The sequence below is a fragment of the Erpetoichthys calabaricus genome, chromosome 9 (genome assembly GCF_900747795.2).
Source record: "Erpetoichthys calabaricus chromosome 9, fErpCal1.3, whole genome shotgun sequence".
In the NCBI taxonomy this organism is placed as follows: Eukaryota; Metazoa; Chordata; class Cladistia; order Polypteriformes; family Polypteridae; genus Erpetoichthys; species Erpetoichthys calabaricus.
In genome coordinates, this window is record NC_041402.2 from 28009790 (window position 1) to 28032063 (window position 22274).

The 22274-nt window shown below is 39.4% G+C and overlaps 1 protein-coding gene across 2 annotated transcripts in view; it reads right to left on the reverse strand.

The window, feature by feature from the left end:
- Positions 1–22274, reverse strand: part of cercam (cerebral endothelial cell adhesion molecule) — a 65648-nt gene that overhangs the window by 11619 nt on the left and 31755 nt on the right. For both annotated transcript variants that reach the window (XM_028809198.2, XM_028809199.2), the window contains 7 exons: positions 20458–20662; positions 16630–16749; positions 15157–15233; positions 14232–14338; positions 11293–11425; positions 9880–10007; positions 5464–5667 (listed from right to left, as the gene is read on the reverse strand). In XM_028809198.2, coding sequence (XP_028665031.2) covers positions 5464–5667; positions 9880–10007; positions 11293–11425; positions 14232–14338; positions 15157–15233; positions 16630–16749; positions 20458–20662 — 974 coding nt within the window. The remainder of the gene's footprint in view (positions 1–5463; positions 5668–9879; positions 10008–11292; positions 11426–14231; positions 14339–15156; positions 15234–16629; positions 16750–20457; positions 20663–22274) is intronic.

The following is a 22274-nucleotide window of genomic DNA, read 5'->3' on the forward strand; positions in this document are numbered from 1 at the left end:
AGTGAAACCAATTGGAGTTGCCTCTGTGAGAGACGCAAATTCGTTTGGTTTTTGCCAAGTCTCCGTTAAACACAGAATATCAAGTTTGGTGTCAGTGATGAGTTCTGACAGCACCAATGCTTTGCCATTAAGAGACCTCGAGTTAAATAGTGCAATGTTAGTTAATAAGGCTTCTTTTTGCACAGAGCCGCGATCAGGGTTTATTTCCACATAATGTAAATTTGGCACACTGACACTTCTATTTCCAGGGTCATGAGAAAGATGGCGTATTCCTGAGCAAATGCTGCCGGTGGTCTTTTCATTCGCAGCCCGGCGGTGGCGGCGACCTGACCCGCGATGTATATATTTTGGGCGTTGCAAAATACCGCCGTCTTTTAGGATGTTCCAGTCAGACCATTTGCTCTGGACAAACTGTTTAATGAAACTATAGATATACTACAGATATACTTCAACCTACGACAATCTGACATACATCCAACTCGTACTTATAACGGAGGGTTCAAAAGTCATTCACAAACCTTATTGAGATGCAACAGACGACTACTGTAATCACATCAAGCCCCCTAAGATCACGCTGTGAACAGAGCGTTTGCACTGCTAGCAGTAAAACTGTGGAGTTATGGAAAAAGAAGGGGAATTTGGCTACCAATTTGGATACCATCCAAAACTTCTTCAGCACGTACAAATGTATAAGGGGGTGACCCAATAATTCTCAGAATTGGTAAAAAAAAAAAAAATGCATTTATTACATAACTTAAAGCAATTCCATTTTAGTTACTGTCAAAATACTCCCCTTCAGATGAACTGCACTTATCCTAGTGCTTCTCCCATTCCTGTTAACGTTTTTGCTGTACTTTTGTTACCGTGTCAAGAGCCTCTAGGGACATCTTCCACAGTTGCAAATAGTGTTTCCTTCAGTCTCAGTTTTAATTTTGGGAACAAAAAGAAGTCACAGGGAGTCTGATCTGCTGGTTTTGAGGGGCACAAAGTAACAACCAATATTTGTTTTTGGATACAAATGTCTTGACTAACAATGCAGTGTGTGCAGCTGCACTTTTATGGTGTACAGTCATTTCCCATACTGACTTGTGGCAAAGGTAGCATTCTATGACAGAGCCACATTTAAAGTTGCTGAGCTCTGCAGTATCTCCCTATGTTCTATTGCCAATGCTTGTCAATTTTCTGCTTGATTGTACAGTAAAATGCTGTTTTGTGTGCTCCACTGCTCCAGATTTTTTATTTCCTGATGGATTTCTGCAGATGCCCCAGCAGTTCAGTGTAATGTTGCTGATTAACAGTCTGTTCATGGGAAAACTCTTTATTAATTATTTTGTCAATCTGCAAAAAATGTAATCGTTGTCGTTTTGATGTTTGATATGATCAGATGTGCTTTTTTTGGCTTGGCGAAACAAAAAAAAAAAAAAGATTGCCTCGTCATATGCACGATTTTAGAATAAATGTCAGAAATACGCATTCGGTGCTGCTCAGCGGACGGATTAACAAGACGGTACACATATGATACTTAGAGGCACAGTCGATAACTACACCCTACTCCCGTGCTGTTGTCCAATTCTGGGAATTGTTGGGTACTCTCTTGTATGTGTTGTAATGGTATTAATACAGATCTCTACAGTAATTTATACATTCAGTAATAATGTTTGACTACATTTGTTATATAAAGTTTCTGTAGCTGCTTTCGATACCTAGGAAACTACTGTACATCATCATCATCCATGGTAAGTACACTGTTTGTGTTCAGTATCATATGCTAAATTTTGTATTCATTTTAACATTTGCTTCGCTGGCCAACCCCTTTCCCCACCTGCCAAGCACTATTCACCGTTGTGAAGAGGGGGGTTGAATGCACCCCAAAAAGACACGTCCACGCCCCCAAAACCTCTGGTAAACGGTGATATAATGGAAAACAAATTCCTTCTTTTTTACCTCCTCTTTGCTCGATCAGCTGCTGGCTTGCTGCTGCTCCTGTGCGGCGTGATCTGCATTTCATGCGGCGCTTTGAACATTTTAAAGTCACTGCCTTGTCTCTCTTCTCCCCCAGACATCCTCAAACACTATTCAATCTCTTTTCGCTGTTCCGTTATTTCACCGAGTAATATTTTCCGTTTGTTTGCGCTAATGTGAGCTTTACTCTCATTTTCTTGAGACATTAGAATTTTCCTACTTCCATTATCTCTAACCTGCTCTGTATGTGTATCACGGGACTTTCTTCCAAAGGTTTTAAGTATGACTCGACTTGCCCGTCTCACGGAAAGTGAAAGTATCTCTCTGTCTCTTAAAGAGTTTTTTTTTTTTTTTATATAATAGAGAGATTGTACTATGGCTATTTAAATAGATTAGAGTTTGTGAATAGCACTGTAATATACAGTATTTATCAGTGATAATTGTTTGGAGGGCAGTTATTTGGAATATTACATTTGTGTGACTTAGTACTTGTATAGTATTGTCTACTGTATATGACTTTTGACCAAACAGATTTAAGACCAGTCCTTTGGGCTGTAATCCCATTGTAAGTAGAGGTACACCTGTACTTAAAATTTTTTAATTCTTAATTCTTAATGTTGCCCACATCTCATATCCTTCCTTTTCTGCTTACTAAGCCTGGGCTGGACACTGCATTCTTTTGAGGACCATACTCCCAGTCTGTGGTACATCTCGTTATAAAAAATTAGATGAACACTAATAATTCTACTATTCACAATATACTTAAGTGAAATATTTATTGACAATCTTGAATTTTGTTTAGTTTGATATGGGTCTTTGTCACGTGTATGTTTCAATTGCTTATGAAACAACATGTGGTCAAAAGTTTGTGGAATCTCGGCCATAACACCTGTATGAGCCTGTTGGACATCCCATTTCAAAACCATGGGCATCAATATGGAGCTGGCCCTCCTTTTCAGACTATAACAGCCTACATTCTTCTGTGAAGACTTTCCACAAGATTTTGGAGTATGCCTTTGGGAACTTGTGCGCATTCAGAAAAAAAGAGTATTCGTGAGGTCAGGTGTGGTTGCTGGATGAAAAGACCAGGCAGTCAATATTTCAGTTCATCCCACAGCTGTTCAATAGGGTTGAGGTCTGACCTCTGTGCAGGCCACTCAGGTTCCTCTATTTCTTTGTGGACCTGGCCATACACAGGGGCACAATTATGCTAGAACAGAAAAGGGCCTTCCCCATACTGTTGCTGCAAACCTGGAATTGTACAATTGTCCAAAATAACTTTGTATGCTGTAGCATTAATAGTATTCACTGGAACCAAGGGGCCTAGCCCAAACCCTGAAAAACAGCCTTGACTTTTCAATAAGCACTATGCAGTCTGGAGGGTAGCGTTCTCCCGACGTCCACCATCACACTGCCAGATAGTGAAGTGAGATGCATCATTACAGAGAACCCATCTCCACTGCCCCAGAGTCCAATGGTGGCATTATGCATAGTGATCGTCTGGGATTAATGAAGTATATCAAATCAAATCAAATTCATAAATCTATGGCTTGTGTGCAGCACCTTGGCCATGGAAGTCTATTCTGTGAAGCTCCTGACACACAGTTCATGGGCTAGAGTTGGATCCAGAGGCAGTTTGGAACTCTGTTGTGAGTGATGTAACAGCAGAAAGGTGGTTTTTATATACTGTACACTTCAACACTTGGTGACCCTGCTCTGTGAGTCTAGGTAGTGTACCACTTCATGGCTCAACTGTTGTTGCTCCTCAGCACCTCCACTTTACAACAATAGCACTTACAGCTGACATGGGAACAGCTAACAGAGCAGTCATTTCCCATACTCACTTGTGGCAAAGGTAGCATCCTATGAAAGAGCCACATTTAAAGTTGCTGAGCTCTGCATTCTGTCCCACTCTACTGCCAATTCTTGTCAATTATCTGCTTGATTGTATGCACAGTGAGAGTGAGTGAAACACACTGAAGGGGTGTCCTCAAAGTTTTGGCCATTTAGTGTATCACAGTAAATGCTGGGACTCTGCACAAAACAGCACTAACAATGGAGGAAAATTTGAAACATGTGCAGTGGCACTGTGATGTAGCGGGTCTGTGATTCCAAATGAAAGGCCAGTTTTTAAATAATCCATTTGGCCGTGTCAGTCTTGTGGTCGTGATCGTGCAGCCGCGGGGAGTTGATGAGGTAGTTGGGGTGAGTCGCACCTGCATGTGAGGGTGCAATTGTTTTCAATTGCTTAATCAGCTCCCTGGTAGCTGGGGGGTGGTAGGGAGATGAAAAAAAAGATGGACAAGAAGAAAATGAAAGAGGCTTAGAGAGGGAGAGCAGCATCGGGCGTAAAAGAGAGTGGACAAGCCAGCCAGCTGAAAGAGAGGTCAGCACGGCCAGGGGTCCCAAGTCAGTGCGAAGGATTGGTGCTTGAGGGATAGACTGTACCCACTGAATGTGAAGGAGTGGGTTCGATCGAGGTAAGAGTCCTCCCTAGTGATCTGAGGGACGATTATGTGTGCGAGAAGGAAGACGGGAGGACAACCGACCCCGAGCGGTCTAGTGGACACCAGTGGAGGCAGCCAAGACGGGGGTCGGTAACGTGAGGATGAGCTGAGCAAACCTTGGGTGAGCTGGAGAGACTGGAAAGGAGCGGTGTTTGGTTGGTGTGGCCCCAGTGACTGTTGCAGGTTGTTCTCGTGTTTTAGCCTTGTTTAAAACATTTGGATTTTTTTTTACCTGCTTTTATGGATTATTTATTTATAGAACTTTAATGCACTGCATTTTATTTGGACACTGCTTGTTTTTGGTTTTGTTTTTCAATAAAAGTACTTGGACACTTTTGCATCATCCCCTTGCTCAGTTTGATTTGTCCCCATCAGACCAGTTCATCCGGTTACATTACAAACAGTGATTGGGTTGGAGAGAATCCCAAAAGGGAAAATGGAGCATGGAGCAGTACCCGCACCATCACAGGCACAAATATCTTTCAAGCAGAACGTTCAAAATATAACAGTAAGTATAACTGGAATTAGTTTTGCTAATTAGCAGAAGCATATCATAAAGCCTGCAAGTTATTTGCCCAATTCCCCTGTGCCTACATGGGTTTTTTCCATCTATATTCTAAATACATGCATGATTAATTAACTGGCAAAATCTAAACTATCCCAGTACGAAAGGGCGAGTGCCTATGTATATGTGAGAACCAGTCAGACTGGCCTCCCGTCTACCTGTGACCCTCAGCTGAATAAGCAGGACAGAAAAAACAGTATTATAAAAGAATCAGAAAGTCATATACAGTATGCTACATCACCATGTAGTGTGTCCCTAACCATTTCTTGAGAAATACCAAATATGAAAACTGTAGTCTGTTAAATTTAAGAAGGCTTAAAAAGTAAAGGAGTGTATAAACTGGGTGAATTGTTACTTAACCACTTTGACAAACAAATCTAAGCACATAGAAAATTATTGAAGCAACCCTGAGATGGAAGGAACACTTACTTAGGGTGTTTATCGTACATGATGGGCAGGAACTCATCAACTGGCAACATCTTGGCGAGCGGTTCTGCATTGAGGAGCTTCAGTGCTCCCTGTAGTGAAATGACATATGACAGGGTCCAGTAAGAGTAGTCGGCTACAACCAGATTTTGCACATTCTCCACTTCTTCCTCCTTTGTGGGATTCACCTGCTTTCGTCCCAGATATCTAGATATAAACAGGGAGAAAATGATGTGTGAATTTCTGCCCACCTGGAGAAAGAAAGTCCTGTAAGAGATCATTCAGGAGAGATCCAGCATAAACCAGCCAGAGCCACTGGGAAATGGTACTCCTTGGATGTGTTCTCAGTGCTCCTAAAGTGCTGTATTTTTGGGGGAAAGCTCAGGGGAGTTACAGTTATAATCTGGGCAGAAGTATGCCTAGAGACCGGGCCACCAAGTTGTGGTCAAGCATGCCTGTGAGCCCACTTAAGGCCATGTCACATGACTTTTTCTATTGATTTTCAGTCATAGCCTACATTTACATAATCGTAGCTAGTTGATGGTCAGTCGTCTAGTCTGACATACCCAGCAGTTTAGTCACAACCTGCTTCGGCAAAGATTCGATTTCTTGTTAGTTGCAGGGGTGGCTCAGTGTGCATGCGAGCTGACAACCAATGAAGCACAATGTATATAATGCAGCAGTAAAGAATAAGAAATGTGGTGTTTTGGACCTCACAAACAGAAAAGAAGCTTGTCTGTCTGATGTCTCATGCTTTACAAACCATAACAAAATGGGAAATAAAATGGCAGAGATTATGACAGAACTTGATGAACTTGTTAACCCTTTGTATTGGTTGTTAGAAAAAGGGGCAAGCTTGCGTAATTTCAAATCATTTAAACTGATATGGTCTGGGGACGAAATCAGCAACAGCGGCTGGCAAGTCTTACATACCCCACAACTAGAAGTTGCGTAATGTGACATCAGCTTTAGACAGCTGACAGAGACAGACAGCGGCAATGGAGGGAAGGCAAGAGGCTGGCACACAGTATGGCAGCACATGGGGCCAGATCATCAATTTAAAGGGCAGACTAGGGGGGTAACTGCAGCAGGCAGTACTCTCTTACCCCTTTACTTGCAGAGAGATCAACACTGCCCCTTAAAATGAAATGGGATTCTAGTAGTACTTCCAGCCTGATTTTTCGATAGGAAAAACAGAGTCATTCCTGATCCTGTAACAAATGTCACAGCTTGTCCAAAAGTCACCCCACACAGGATTTAAGGCCGCTTGGGATCTCGAGTAGAGTTTGGGCTGAAAACTTAACTGGTGGGATGAAACATTTTGAGACAATTTACAAGACAAAGAGAAGGTCTAACACAGTGTATGAGATATGGAGGGGGTAAGAAGGAGAATAATTTGGGGCCCTGGGAAGTTAGGCAAGTATAAAAAAGAATTTTAAGAAAAGAACAACTAACTTTAAAGACTATAAAACAGGCATGTAGTACAAAAAAATTACTCAAACATTTTTCAAGCAGCAACTCATTTTAACTGTGGTTCAAAGTTTTCTTTCTATTGTTTCATCTGCTTGTCTAGCAATGTACACTTGTCCAAAAAGCTCTGAACCGCTTTTATAGCTGAGGCTAGGTCACTCATCTTATCTTATAAATGAAGGTTCTTCACTGTAAAACTGCTGATAGCAGACTTTGGCATCAGAAACAAAACATCAGAAATATCCCAATTCCTATTTATAATAAAGGCATCATTAATTGTGTTTTTTTTAGAGCCAAATGGTGGCACATTACTTAGAACTGGGTATGAATTCCTGTGGGTCAAAGTCCATTCTGAAAGTTGTTCTTATGTCTGTCGGGGATTTTTCTGTGTTCTCTCATCTTCCTTTCACATCCTGAAGCGGTACATGTTAGGTTAATTAATTATTAATTTGAAACTGGCCTGGACTGGGAGTGCTCATGAGTATGCCCTGGGATAAACTTGCACCAAGTCCATGGGTGGTCTCTGCCTTTTGAAATATGCCATCTAAATTGGCTCTGGCTCCCTGCAACCATGAAAATGAATTAAGATACTTCAGTAAATGGGTGGATGTTTGTCTTTTTATTACTGTTTTTTTTTCAGTTTTAATTAGCACCATACATCCACACAAATACATGTTGAATCAAAAACATTTTTAAGCAAAACAATTTTCACATTGTTTATGAAAGTATTTCCGTTCACATTAAATGGACTAAAACCGAAACTGACATAAATGGTCGCCTACACTGGGCATGCATATGCATCTGAAGAAATATCCTTGAAGGGATAGTAATGCTGCCGGCCACAGGACTTCTCGCAAACCTGTAGTGACAGGTAAATGATTTGCCTTCTACATATGTATGCAGCATTTAAACTGTACAAATTGCAATTTAAATGCATACAGGTAAGCAATATAACAAGCATCATGGAAAGCAACTCCTGCATGTCCGCAATGTTGGAATATGCGTTTCTTCCATGGAGGGTGACCAATCAGAGAATGAGACATTGTGATCAGCAGGATCCAGTCAGGGAAGAGCCATATAATAAGCACAAACCAATCAGAGTGCAATTACAGTCTGCATTTTTCAAAACTCTACATTTTCACGGACCTACACTGCAATGCTGAGTCAGTGTTTTCAGAGGTATACGGTTCTAGAGAGCATTTTCAAAAGTCTACGTTTTTGGGGGGTAAAACAGCAGGGTAGCATGGCCGAAAGGCAAAAATGGAGACTAATGTGTGCATTTTTAGATAAAAACGTAGCAGTGTGGATGTAGCCTGAGTAATGAGGTACATTGAATTAGGGTATATCAGAGAGCTTGTTCTTTTAATTGTCGCTGCCCATTCCCCATCATTTTTGTATGGTTCCTGGTGATATTACAATCTTTGTTGTATACTGTATGTGTACTTAATATGATTTATTTACATAAATGTATTATTTATGAGTTTCTCCCATGTTACGGCCCTTCATACCCATGAGTTCCGCATCTTTAGATTGAACAAATCACAGATCGAAAATATACCACCAAAAATAAATAAATAAATTCCAGAACATTCCAAAAAGCAAAACGTGAATTTGGCATGCTCAGCACTACACTGAATCCATGGGATTAAGTAATGTGTAGGCATACCATGTGGGACACCAGCTCATGAAGAGGACTGGCATGGAAAGATGGGACCAAATGGACATGCCAGCCCTCCACTCTCGCCCCTCGAGGCTCTGTAATAATCCTTTCTTCCACTGTTTCACCTAAATAAACCTTGTTCATGATTTTTATTTCCTGTATTGTTTAGTTTGATCGTCCTCTTGGCACTCCATCACAGGCCATAAGCGCCTGCGGTGGGTCTCTCTGAAAACCTCACTAAAAACATCCAATCGGTAGTAGCGATGGGCGGTGTTAACAAAGTGCAGGGACTTAATCAGTGCAAGCTCCAAGGCTAAGAGGGAGTGTGAAGTGGTATCTCTCAACATGAAAATAAAAGTCTTAGACCTTTCGAAAAGCGGCATGTTGCTTACAGAAGTAGACCATAAGGTCGGTAAGGACGAATCAAGCACTCGCACAATAAAGCAGAAAGAAGCTGAAATTCATGGAAGCGTTAGTTCTGCTAGTGCTATTATAAGTAATCTTGAGATGATATAAAGTATACGGGAAGATGTGTGTAGGTTATTTGTAAATACTATGGCATTAGTATTTGCATATAATCAAATGCTAATTGCCTCTAACCTCTATCATGTCCCTATATAAGGGACTCAGCATCCACAGATTTTGGTATTGGTACCAGGACCCCACGTGAATACCAAGGGATGACGGTAATATGAAAAAGCACCTGCTCACATTTTAATGAAACACTAAATTCATGGTTTAAAACTCAATATGTGAGTTATGAGGATGCCATCATCTATTTTAAGAATATTCTACTTGATCATCAGGTTAATATTATATAAAAAGACAGACAAGCTATATGATAGGGCTCAGCGTGAGTTGCCTATAAGCTGTGATGTGATGATAGTACCCCTGCGGTTAAGAGTGAACAAACACTGCCACCATATTAGACAGTACTTTTCGCACAGCATCCTTGTCAATTGTGGGCAGTAAAGCATAAGGATGTGGGTTTATTTTCCTCATCAGACACAGCAGGAACTTGTCATAGCCGCATCGTTCATACAACAGTTCTGCAACTAAAAGTGTGAGTCATAAGAACTGCCTGTGTTCATGAGGACTTCCACCAGGTCAAAGTATAAGCAAAACTCTAAAGCAAACTGAAAAATATGCAAATGATTCCCAGTTTGTTGCCTAATGTGTAATAAACAATGCAGGCCGCTGTTCTGAAGAGGTATCTTTTATTTTCTGATCATGATTAATGGTCTGGTCTTAAGAGTGGAAAAGACAACAAAGTAGCTACTGAGACTTACATAAGATCCCAATCAAGCTCCACCAGTTCTATCTCCTCCATCACTCTCATGAGTCGCCTCTTAAAATTGCCTTGAAAACGAACGTCATCCTCAAAAACCAAGGCCTTGTCAAGTTGTAGGTCCACAATCTGTAAATGGTCAGTAAATGGAAAAGAAGCACAACAAAGGTCACCAATAGAGAAACCTGTCATTCTTGTAATTTGCCTGTAACCTTCCCCTTATAACTTAGAATTTATAACATAATACAAAGTTGGATAAAACAGGTTTATTTACCATAAAGATGTTGCTTTCTTACTTGGATGAACATTGCATAAACTGTACTTTCTGGCATCAAATCAGCTGAGACGTGGAACACACGCTGTTCCTGTAGAATATTCCAATTTGTTCCGACTTATCCCCCCTACACAATCTGCCATTTCATCCTTGTCCTTTTCCAGAACAATTACTTAAAATTTGAGTAGGAGGATGGAGAGCAATATATGAAGTTCACCCAAGACAGAAAAAAAAACTTTTTTTGCAGATAATTAATTTCTTTTAATAAAGTTTTATGAAAATGTGTTCACTCTCGTCTTGAAGTGATGATTTGCACTTTCACTGTAAGGTTTTTTGACATTGTAAAAGTATTTTTATTACTGAGAATCCAACTAGTCTAGAGGCTTCAACATTAAAAAATCAGTCACTTGAGACTTGTTGCTAAACTCATACCCCACATTCAACAAACAAATCATAAACTTTCTTCCTATTCAGGATTCTGAAGACCTACCTCATATCTCAGCAGATGTATGCATGAGTTTGGAACCAGCACAGGTTTAGATACTTGTCCAAAGGGGACAAACATGCACAAAAAAATCAAATTTCTGAAGACAGCATGCCATCCAGGCTGATTAGGTATTCAGTTCTATTCAGTTCCTCATCTGGAACTTTAGATTGGTTTATTTCATGCTTTGTCACATTTTACAAGAACTCACCAAAGCAAATTACAGATAGCTACCACTCTGACAGCAATGTTTTTGACTGTAGCACAGAAACACAGTTCTCTAAAGAAGACTTCACAAAGACCAATAGGATGTGTCGATTTAACACAGAGAGCACCAATGTATGAAATGGAATCTGAACATTAAGCACTGTCATGGGGTAAGCAAACACACTTCAAATGTGCAGTCAAAGACATATGAGAAGTAGACACCACTAGACAGTTAGTGTATTTTCTTAATTGGGCCTTCAGGAGAAGACCAAGTGACCTACAGTAGGTTTATCAATGTGTGGAAGGGTCTTAGACAATAGCTAACAGAACTAAGCTGAATTGTTTGAAGAACCTAGTAAAACACACTTTTTTATAGTTTGCATCATCATAAAAACAGTGACCTTTGAACTGTATATTCTTTTCTAGTACTTCCTAATTATGACACCTACCTCCTTCCAGATGTAGTAATGACTGAGGAAGCAGCCCACCTCCCCTTTAGTAAGGGTCCTGCCAGAGTATGGATCATAATAGCCAGGAAGAAGGTCAACACCAAGAATTTTAATATCACTGCTGTTTAGGGCACTAAAGGGAAAAAAGAAGAGCGATTAGTCAAGGGAAATAAGTGTTATAAAATGAATTTGTTCAAAACGTTTCTGCACTTTTTCAACTCTTACATCACTTTGCTACATAGTCATCTTTATTTGAGATGCAATTTTCCTAGCATTGTACCAACTTTTTAATGCCCAATTACTACACCCCCCTTCTTCACCGTTTCCAACGAAAATATAAAAGTGCAGAAACTTTTTGAACTTCCCTTGTACATACATAAACACACACAATATGGGACGTTATTATATATATATAATATCTATATATAATATCTATATATATCTATATATAATATCTATATATAATATCTATATCTATATATATATATAATATCTATATATATATATATATATATATATATATATCTATATCTTATATATATATATATATATATATATATATATATATATATATATATATATATATATATATAATATCTATATCTATATATATATATATATATATATATATATATATATATTATATATATATATATATATATATACTATATATATATTATATATATACACACACACACACAGTCCTCTCAGTTGCAAGAAGCAGATCATAGATATATGATACTGTATCTGCCAAGCAATACAAAGTGTACAAAGGGATCAAACCTCGGACGTTTGCCGCCTTTCTGACCAACCACAAGCATTACCTGGTGGGTAACCATCCAAATAATCAGATTGCGATTCAGACCTAAGAATGTAATTCTCCAATCTTCACCCTGTCAAGATAGTAAACCAGCCGCCATGGCGCAACGTCAGAGGCTTTGCCTCAGGTGCTGACATCCAAGGTTTGATCCCTGTAAGGGGAAGCAAAGGTGTATACACCTAAGGAACTCCAATAAGGGCTGAAGCACGTGTCATTGACTCTTTGTATTGTTTGGCAGATTCTGTATCATACATCTATGATCTGCTTCTCGCAACTGAGAGGACGTGATGGATGTTTGCCAACTGGCTGACCAACCACAATCGTTTCCTGGTAGGTAACCACCCAAATAATCACACTGTGATTCAGAGCTATGCATGTAATACACACACACATACATACATACACACACAATATCCCAGATTATCCATGCCCCGAGTAACAAGGTTCTGCATTACCAGAGCTGAACCTGTAAGGGTAATACAACGCTTTTCTTATAACTCATACCGTACCAAGCTTGTTTATACTATACTTTTAACCCTGACTGTACCGAGCGAGCGGTCAAGGAGTTGGTGACTGCGGGAGTGTAGGTGTGACTCACTTGACACTACACCTACTGATATTTTGCTGCAATCTCCTGCAGTCACCTCAACATCAAAGAAGCAAGAATCATTAAATTCGCTAAGGTATGAAAAGAGGTTTAAAAGTTATCATGCACAAAATAAATTGGCAAAATCTTTTACATCATTAATTTTGAATCTGCAGCCATTCATTTTCAGCTTTCCTAGGTAGCATCAGTCTACATTACTTCAGATAACTGGGGTTATACTATGTGCATGTACTGTATACTGACCTAGGCTCACCTAAGGTATGTGGTATAAGCCTGGGGTGACAGGGGGCACTATTGCTACTTCCCCGGAAGGTGGTATCTCACTTGGACCTGAAAGCCTGACTGTCAAGAACTACTCCAGAGTCCTAATTTCCTGAAAAGACTACTAGAGGTCCATAAGGGGCCATTGCCTGTGCTGTTTGCTTGTGCCATCGTGCACCTGTTAAGTTCTTAATTGTTTTGCTTGAAATTAAACAAGGTTTGCCTGGTTGGTACCCCAACTCTCACTCTCCCCAGCTACAACATACATACACACACACACATATATTATATATAAATATACTGTATATAGCCTTTTTGATAGGCAAAGACTCTATAGTAAGGACACATTATTGAAGTTTGTCATTATTACTGTACTTGCACACACAGCTGTGAATTGCACTTTGGTACTTTTTGCAACACCTTGTCACTAAAACTCTGTGCAGTGTTGCTTAATCACGATAGACACAGGAGCAAGGCAGGAACCGAACCTGCCAGCCTGTCTCAGGACACCCTTAAGCACAATATGAAAGTTACTCAGTGCACCAGTACTGAGTTGCTAATTAATTCAGCATGCATGCTTTTGGGATGTTGAAGAATAACCAAAGTATAAGGAGAAAGACATCCATCAATCAATTGTCTAAAAATGTCTCCTGTAGTTCAGAATCATAAAAAGCAACAGTGAACAGAAGCCAAAGAGCCATCACTAGACTTGTCTTCCATCTATCATGGTGCTGTTCTAATTTTACGTGTTACCAAATTATTAGGAACTATTCATTGCATACAAGAGAGACTAACATTACTTGCTTTATAGGCAGATGTTGCATGCACAAGATACACCTCTGCTCACCAGTTCAAGATTTATTTGTAAAACACAAACCAGCTCCAATATTTGAGGTAATGTTTGGAAATGTGAAACTGGACAATATTTGAAATTTTCACTGATGTGCCAATGTACAACATACAGCGGTGGAGTTAAATCTTGCCATTATTGTTTTTGCCAATCAACAATTGGGAGAGAACAAAAAAAATCTTCATAAATAAGAGGACAGCATTCAGTTCATCAAAATAATTTGATTAGCAAATAGCTGTATATTACGTCCCAATATCACAACCAGATAGCTTTTAAAACTTGACTCAGCAGTTTGATTCCAGTAACATTTTATGTAATGCACTGCTTCCTGGATTCCGTCAGGACTACAGCACGAGCACTCACTGAAAAGACATGTCAGAAAAAATGTAACTAGTGCAAACCTGCCATCTACTGCATCCACCACTTTGACATCAATTTCTTGTTCGTACAGTGAGTTCAGTATCCTCTCCCTGCGGTCTGGTCGTCTACGCAGGTTAATCAGGTACACCTGGCAGGAGACAGCAAGCAGGCAATTTATGATATACTGTAATCCAGGCCGGGGTTTTAAATGTGAACTTCAAACACTCAACATCAGATTCCTTTGACGTGGAGCATCACTGTACGGTAAGCACTGCTTGGGGTTGCTGGGTGCACTGGTCACCCTGTTGCAACACTTAAGAAGTTTTAACAAAATGTGTTAACCAATTGGTTTGCTGACAATTCCCTTCAAGGACAGTGGTCCCGAGGTTTAGTCCCAGAGGGCTTGAATGCCAACTCAATTTCTTAATTAGAAGTCACTTATTGCTGCCAAAGCAATATTTCCTCAAGCAACATTTTTCTGCTTCATTTTAGCTAACATGCTTGTTAAGATGTCAAACCCTCCAATACTTTAAGTCCTAAACAGCTGCATTCACTATTTTTTATTGTCTATTTTCTCCACCAGCTGCCAATTAATAATGAGATATAAATTACAGCCATCATACCAACCCCACGTATACCAGTTTGCTTTCATCATGAAGCATCTCTTTCAATGAACTATTTGGAAATATATGGAGGAGAAAAAGTGAAGGGCTGAGAATTATTAATCTGCTTCAAACTACCAAACATTTCGATGATATTCTTGGAAAAGAAAAATCTGAGATAAAAAAAATGACCTGACATATCAAAACAAAAACTACAGAACTAAGTCACATGTTCTTTATCAGCAAGTAATTTGGATGGCGCAAAAACCTGCAGCCACTACACCACTCCAGGACCAAATCTGAGGGCTCCATCACATACACACTATTTATCATGCATATGGATAAACAAATTCAAAATCTTTACCTCATCAAAACCCATTTTGTCAGGATGATGAGGAGGCACGAACACATACTGGGAGGGGTACATTGGGGGTCCATCAACTGCAAAATAAGAATAACAAAAACAGCTTTGACTTGGATGACTGCTAATGTGAATTTCTCCTTGGGATTAATAAAGTATCTATCTATCTATCTATCTATCTATCTATCTATCTATCTATCTATCTATCTATCTATCAGTTTAGCTGTCTTTATAACTGTGTAAATTAAAGGGCATTGTAAAAATAAGAAGCAGTAGTTAGAACCAAGTGATTGTCTTTTATTATGATTTATGGTATCATTGCAGACAAACTAAACAAAGAAATTAAAAGGTAAATTATAAAATATATGAGGCAGTGTGGCTTAGTAGCTAAGTCAGACTTTAAAGCACAAGCTTACTAATTTAATATCCCCATGGGATTGACTGAATGACCCCAAGCAAATCACTTCATTTGCCATTGCTCAGATCAGAGTAATATAAAATCAGTTGTGCTGTATCTGTTGTCACACGTGTGAATATGAAACATCCTCAGGTAAGCAATATCACCACCGAGACGAGAGGGGACACTTTTGTTGACACAACATCTGTTTTTTTCCTACAGTTCAGTAGGACTTTGCCTAGAGGATAGATGACCTCATTTCCAGCTGACCGTTAATAAGCCCCAACCCTTCCAGGAACCAGTGCTTTAAAATCAAACAGCACCGGAAGGAAGCCATCAGTGTTGGACTTGTCAGTGACTGAGGTGGAAAATACTCTGAAACTCTTCATCATTTTGCATTTCAAGCAACCACAAGTTCTATTTGTGTTCAAGTTTGTGCGGAGTACCGGCTGCTGGAATTAAATGGGAGCCTGCTGGATCCTCAACACTTTGTTTGCCTTCTATAGTACATAATTATTTACACTCTACAGTGGGGTTTCACTATAAATAGCAATGTGTAAAATAAACCGTGTTTGGTTGTAATGAGAAAACAACTTTTTGTGCAGTATTATGGTTTAGAAAAAAATAAGAAATGAGTCAGCTCTTGAAGTCTGTGGACAATCACTTAACAATGTATTTGAGAAGACATCTACTTTTCTCTGAGACAGGACTATATTCAAAGATTTCTACTGTTCACCATTACTCAGTCAGTTCTTAAAAGTCGGGACAGCTAACAGACATGCAAAGAGTTTATTTCTAGATAAAACCATTCATTAGTTAAGCTTTATAGAAAGAGAATTTCAAAGCATTAAGTGCTGTCAGGGAGATGGAATTCAGTGTCTGCTTTTCACTGTTAAGCCTTGCAGGTTTTCCTTACTTTAATAAGATACTTGTTGGTTCGGAACAGCTAAGCATAGCATCTGATTGTTTTTCAATTTTGATTTCCACTTTCATGGGGGCAATAAGTGAATGAAGATCACATTTCACTGTAGGTGGGGAAATGTAAAATACCCATAAAACAAACTCAATATTCCACTCACTCATCGATTCAAGCTGCAGGTGAATAAAGTTGACCCTGTCATCTTCAACGGTTTGGTGTGGTTTTGCAGGAACATTCAGGTATCCGTACCGCTCCTTGTTGCAGACATACATCTGTACATCTGATGGAGAAATGAAAACATTGCCAAAAGAAAGAAAACTGTTAACAAGAACAGAACACTAATGAGGACATTTCTTTGGAAGATCTGTGTTTTAAATGTCTTTGTACAGAGTTCTTCAGTGCAAAGAAACAAAATGATTATCAATATTGTTATTATTACTGCTATTTTACTATACATTGCATCATATTTCACACATTTAGTTATTAGTAAAGTTGTAAGAGAGAATTTAATTTACTGTTAATAGAACACATTATGTGCAGGAAACTGGTGGAAGATGAAACTGGACACTTTGATAAACTTTTAATTGAGTTTACTGTCAGCTATGAAAGAAAGAGCACCAAGCTAAAATGAAAATACCATGCAATACCCTTCTAAACAGGACAGCATGGTGGAGTGGTGGAATCATGGCTGCCACACAGTAAGGAGAGCAGGGTTCGTGTTCATGTTCTCCCCATGTAGCATTAGTGCATTATGCAGACAGTATTTATCTAATACCAATGCAAATAACAAAACTCAACAGAAACAAAATTGCTTCAGTACAAGGCAAGTACTGTTGGCCAAAAACTTCCTACATTTTAATGGATCATGTGTGCTACAAACACCAGCAACTAGCTTTCAGGCAAGTGCCTACAGTATGACATGGCACAGAGTATAAAGTGCTTTTGATGGCATAGCCTACACTCTTTGGTATAAATCAGCCTTTACATTTTTAAAGATGTAGAACAAAAAAATTATATTTTATATATAATACACATAAGTGAAACTAATAAAAAGAATTACAAAACATTTTTGAGCACTCAGAAAATAGGGACTTACAAATAAAATAAGACACATTAATGGTCATTAATATCACAGAAACAGATATACTGTAGCTTCTAATATACTATGTTACAGGCAAACACAGATATGAACGACACTAGACAGAAATGTACTGATTGATAGATAGATAGATAGATAGATAGATAGATAGATAGATAGATAGATAGATAGATAGATAGATAGATAGATAGATAGATAGATAGATAGATAGATAGATAGATATAGATAGATATAGATAGATATAGATAGATAGATAGATAGATAGATAGATAGATAGATAGAGTCACAGGTGGCTGGGGTGGCGACCCGGCCAGGACAGTCCGGAGGAGGGCTTACAACTTCCCCAGACCACGTGTGGGTGACCGCCCTGGTGGCTATGGGGACCACGGGTACAGAGCTTTGAAGCTGAACCCCGTAGGGGCCCGTGGTCACTGCCAAGGGGCGCCCCAATGCCTAGGGAGCCCTGGACCTCAGCACTTCCGCCACACCCGGAAGTGCTGGGGGGGAAAGAGGATTGGGGACACCCAGAGTGCTTCCAGGTGCGCAGCCAGCACTTACGCCACACTGGGGAGTGCCGGCGGAAGATTGTCGGGAGGCACCTGGAGCACATCCGGGTGATTATAAAAGGGTCCGTTTCTCTCCGTTCGTGGGCTGGAGTTGGGAGTGAACAAAGGATGAGGGTCTAGGAGGAGGCAAGGAGGTGGCCTAAAGGAAGAGGCATTTGATAGTTGCTCCGGATTTTTGGGGACTTTGGGGTTCGTGTGTCACTTTGTAAATATGGAAAATAAAGGTGTCGTGGGTGACTTAAACGTGTCTGCCTGTCTGTGTCCGGGCCGAGCTCCACAATAGATAAAGTTAACCCTTTTGGAATTCCCTGGGTTTCTGTGTTGATTACTAATAAAATCTGCTCCGATCTTCATGTAAGTCACAATTCTAGACAGACATACAAAATACAATTGGTTGTGTGATATTAGTTTAATCAGATTGTGTTTGTCTAGAATTGTGACTTGGATGAAGATCAATTCACATTTCGTCTGTAATCAATGCAGAAATATAGGGAATCCCAAAGGGGTCACTTAGGTTTTTTTCTTGTAACTGAAAATATTCTGCAGTGTTTCTAAATCCAGATGGATAATGTTCCCACAGCTATTTCTAACAAGTCAAAATAAAGTGGCGCTTGACAGGTCATCAGTCCATTGCTGGACACTTTCACATGCGCGCACACACACCTGGTTTATTTAGAAAGGTGAAACAACAAAAACTGCAAGTCTAATGAATCAGGGAGGAAACCAGAAGACAAGGAGGAAACCCAGCCATACTTGAGGAAAACATTTATTGACAGGCCAGGAATCTAATGTGGCTTCAAGGAACTGTGAGAAAGCAGTACTACACACTATGCCAGGGTGGCCAACTCTGACTTGGAGTGCTTCAGTGGCTGCAGGTTTTTGTTCCAATCCAGTTGCTTAATTAGAAGCCAATCCTCACCAACAGCAGATCTTATTTAATTTCATAGCTGGTTAGTCATTCTTAAATCAGATTTTTTTTCCTTTCTAAAGATACATGCATCATCCAAGTGATTTGAAGCCTAAAACGGATGAGTTAATTTTCAGTTCTTCACTTTCTCTTCAGTTTCCTTTTAAGCACTTAATTAAAGCAAATAGTGAATGATGAATACACTGGTTGAAATGGAGACAAGCTAGATGCAGAACTGCTGTTTTTTTGTCATTTGCATCTTATTGCAAATAAGAAGCAGTTAAAACAATTAACACAGCTGTTTAAGACTAATATAAGTAATTAAGAGTTCAAAATCTTAAGACAGACAACTAAAATGAAGCAGAAAAATCAGGAGTGGTCTCCCCTAGACTTTCTCATATACTCAATTATGGGGATGAATACTTGAGGAGTAAACCGCAAGACAATGATTATATTTTCATATTATATAAATTAAATAACCATCAACAACAAATCAAATCAAATTAATAATATATTGAACAATTACTATAAAAGTAAAGTTGAATAAAGCAGACTCTGCAGCTCCATGAATAAAAGCACCACTTCCGGTTAGCGGAAAATACTCAAAAGTCGATCGAAATCTACGTTTTGTACCTAATACTTGTATGCAAAATTTGGTTGACCTAAGTGAAAGCGCACTCAAGTAATCGTGTTTACACACACACACACATACACAGACACAGAGAGACACAAAAATATAATTCAAAAAATTGTATTTTTGGACTCAGGAAGTATAAAAGTTGAGATTCACCAAAATCTCAAGGTCGAATATTTGGACAATATACTTCGTATACGAGAAAGTAAAAATGTGACTTCAGCGATAAATGCTTAATCAGCAATGAATGATTTCTCATGAAGCAACTGGATTGCAACAAACACTTGAAGCAGCTGCGGCCCTCCAGGACTGACGTTGCTCAGACCTTATTTAAAGGGTCCGAGTCTTAAATTGCAAATAAATTAAATGAAACTAATTAGTAGCAAAAACTAGTCACTAATTAACAAAATGCTTACAATAAAAACCTGTAGCCACTGTGGCTTTCCTGGGTCGGTGTTGGCAACCCCTGCACTATGCCATCACTAACAAAATTTTAAAAAGACAAATTCCTTGAAAACTGCATGCTAAACCCTATCAGGTTTTACTTCATTTATGTACCAACCCAGCAGTCACAGCAACCATCATGCAATAAAATTTTACAATTATACAAGATAAAAAGACAGCATCCTAAATACTAGTACAGAATTATACAGAGAGGTAAGCAAATATGGGAAATATTTTTGGGCATCACATTTGCAGAGCTAGCTGAAAGTGAAATTGTGCCAGTATGCTATCCAGGATATTTTGCACTAATCCTTATATTTCATAACCCCACACAATACCTGAGACACGGCAGGAGAAGGAAAACACAATGATGTCATCAAAGGGCCAGGAATAGTCAGGATGAGGAGGATGAAATGCCAGTTGCTTGACCGCCTCCCTTCGCAGATCCAGAAGGAATGCTGAATGTACCATTGGCACTGGAAAGCAGCCAAGTCGGAGGCGGCGCTTGGTGGGGAAATACTCAGCGGTGCGACGGTAGTAACCCTGTACAGACAAACATGCATAGTGAAGCACGCAACTGTTTTTCTGGAAGTACAAATTAGAGACACACAATAAAAAGCCAGACAAAGAGAAGGAGCCATTCATTCCGTCCGGCTGTTTATGGCTGGCAGAGTTTTGGTGCAAATACATTCTGTTTAGCCGATTGGTGTCTTCACACTTACATGGTGTGAGTAAGGGTACTTTGCAGCAGGCTTGGGTATTGCTCAGGACTGGCTGATGTCTTGCAACAACAAGTCAAGCTCCCTGTGATCGGAGATCAAATGAAATGACCTCAGAAAAAGAGATTGCTGTGAGCAATTAAAATATCAAGATGGGCATTTGTATTTTTATGGATAGCAGTAGCCCAGTATTATAACTTTAAATGTTTATTATAAAACAGCCTAAAATCACAATATGCTCTAAGATAATATAATCACAGAGAAAACTGCAGTTAAGCCAAGGCAGATGAATCCTTAGAGAGTCAGGAAAAATTAAAGAGGTCATTAGGCAAAGAAAAATATTTTTTTTGTCTGCTGTTTTGAGAAGACATGCACATTACATTGTGCTATGTACACATGGCAATAAACCTGACTTGAATAATACATTATAAAAGCCTTTGACAATTAAAATGTACAATATCTAAAGGGTGAAGAAATTTCACAAAATGTACTTTTTTATATATATATTCAAAGGACTGAGGATAATAAAAATGGACAACATATGATCAGTCCCAAGGAACTAACGTCACACATATGCATCCCCAAACAAAAGCCACATGGCCTCCTGCAACACAGTTTCGATATATTTAATGACTGCATATCTTTAACCAGTTGTCACACATGTGGAGGATCTTGTCACAGGCTCGATCGAGGTATGTGATAACCTGCTGAGGCAAGAGGGGGTGCTATTGCTGACATTTTCTTCTCCATTTCTCCTTGCAGCACTGAGAAAACACCCAATGAGAAAACATGACACTTGGACCTGCCCCTTCTAGTTTGTGCACTATAAGACCGGCTGCCAGGAAGAAGACGTCATTTTCCACTAAGAGTAATCTGCCTGACGAAGTGCCAAGGAATGACCCTTGATTTTGACAGCCTTGAGCTTATTGCTTTGTTACTGTGCCCAAGTGGCTATTTATTTTACTGCCTAAAGGAGTGACTTTTTTTTTTTTGGACCAACATATTAAATGACCAACCAGGTTGGTGTCCCAACTTTTCCTTTTGCTTGACCTGTCCTTCCTATACCCGGCCACACAGTACAATTGGAGGAGAGCCAAGGTGATTTTGGAAGCAAACATTGTCATGTCAGTTTCAATTCACTCAGCGTTAGTGATTTGATTGGCTCAATACAAAGTTGTGGGACTTCAAAATTTCTGAGGGAAAGCGGTAGTGTCAGTTTCCATGTCACAAAAGATATGTAGTTCTCTCTGTTAGTCCATCCATCAATCCCAGAAAGTGGGGACAGGTTCCAAGGGACAGTGGATGCGTCTTGCCATCTAGGGCTGCAACTAATGATTATTTTGGTAGTTGACTAATCGTTCAATTTTTTTTTTTTCCCCGATCAGTCACGATTATTTCATGCCTGACTATTTTGATGCCTGTGACCTGTGGTTGCA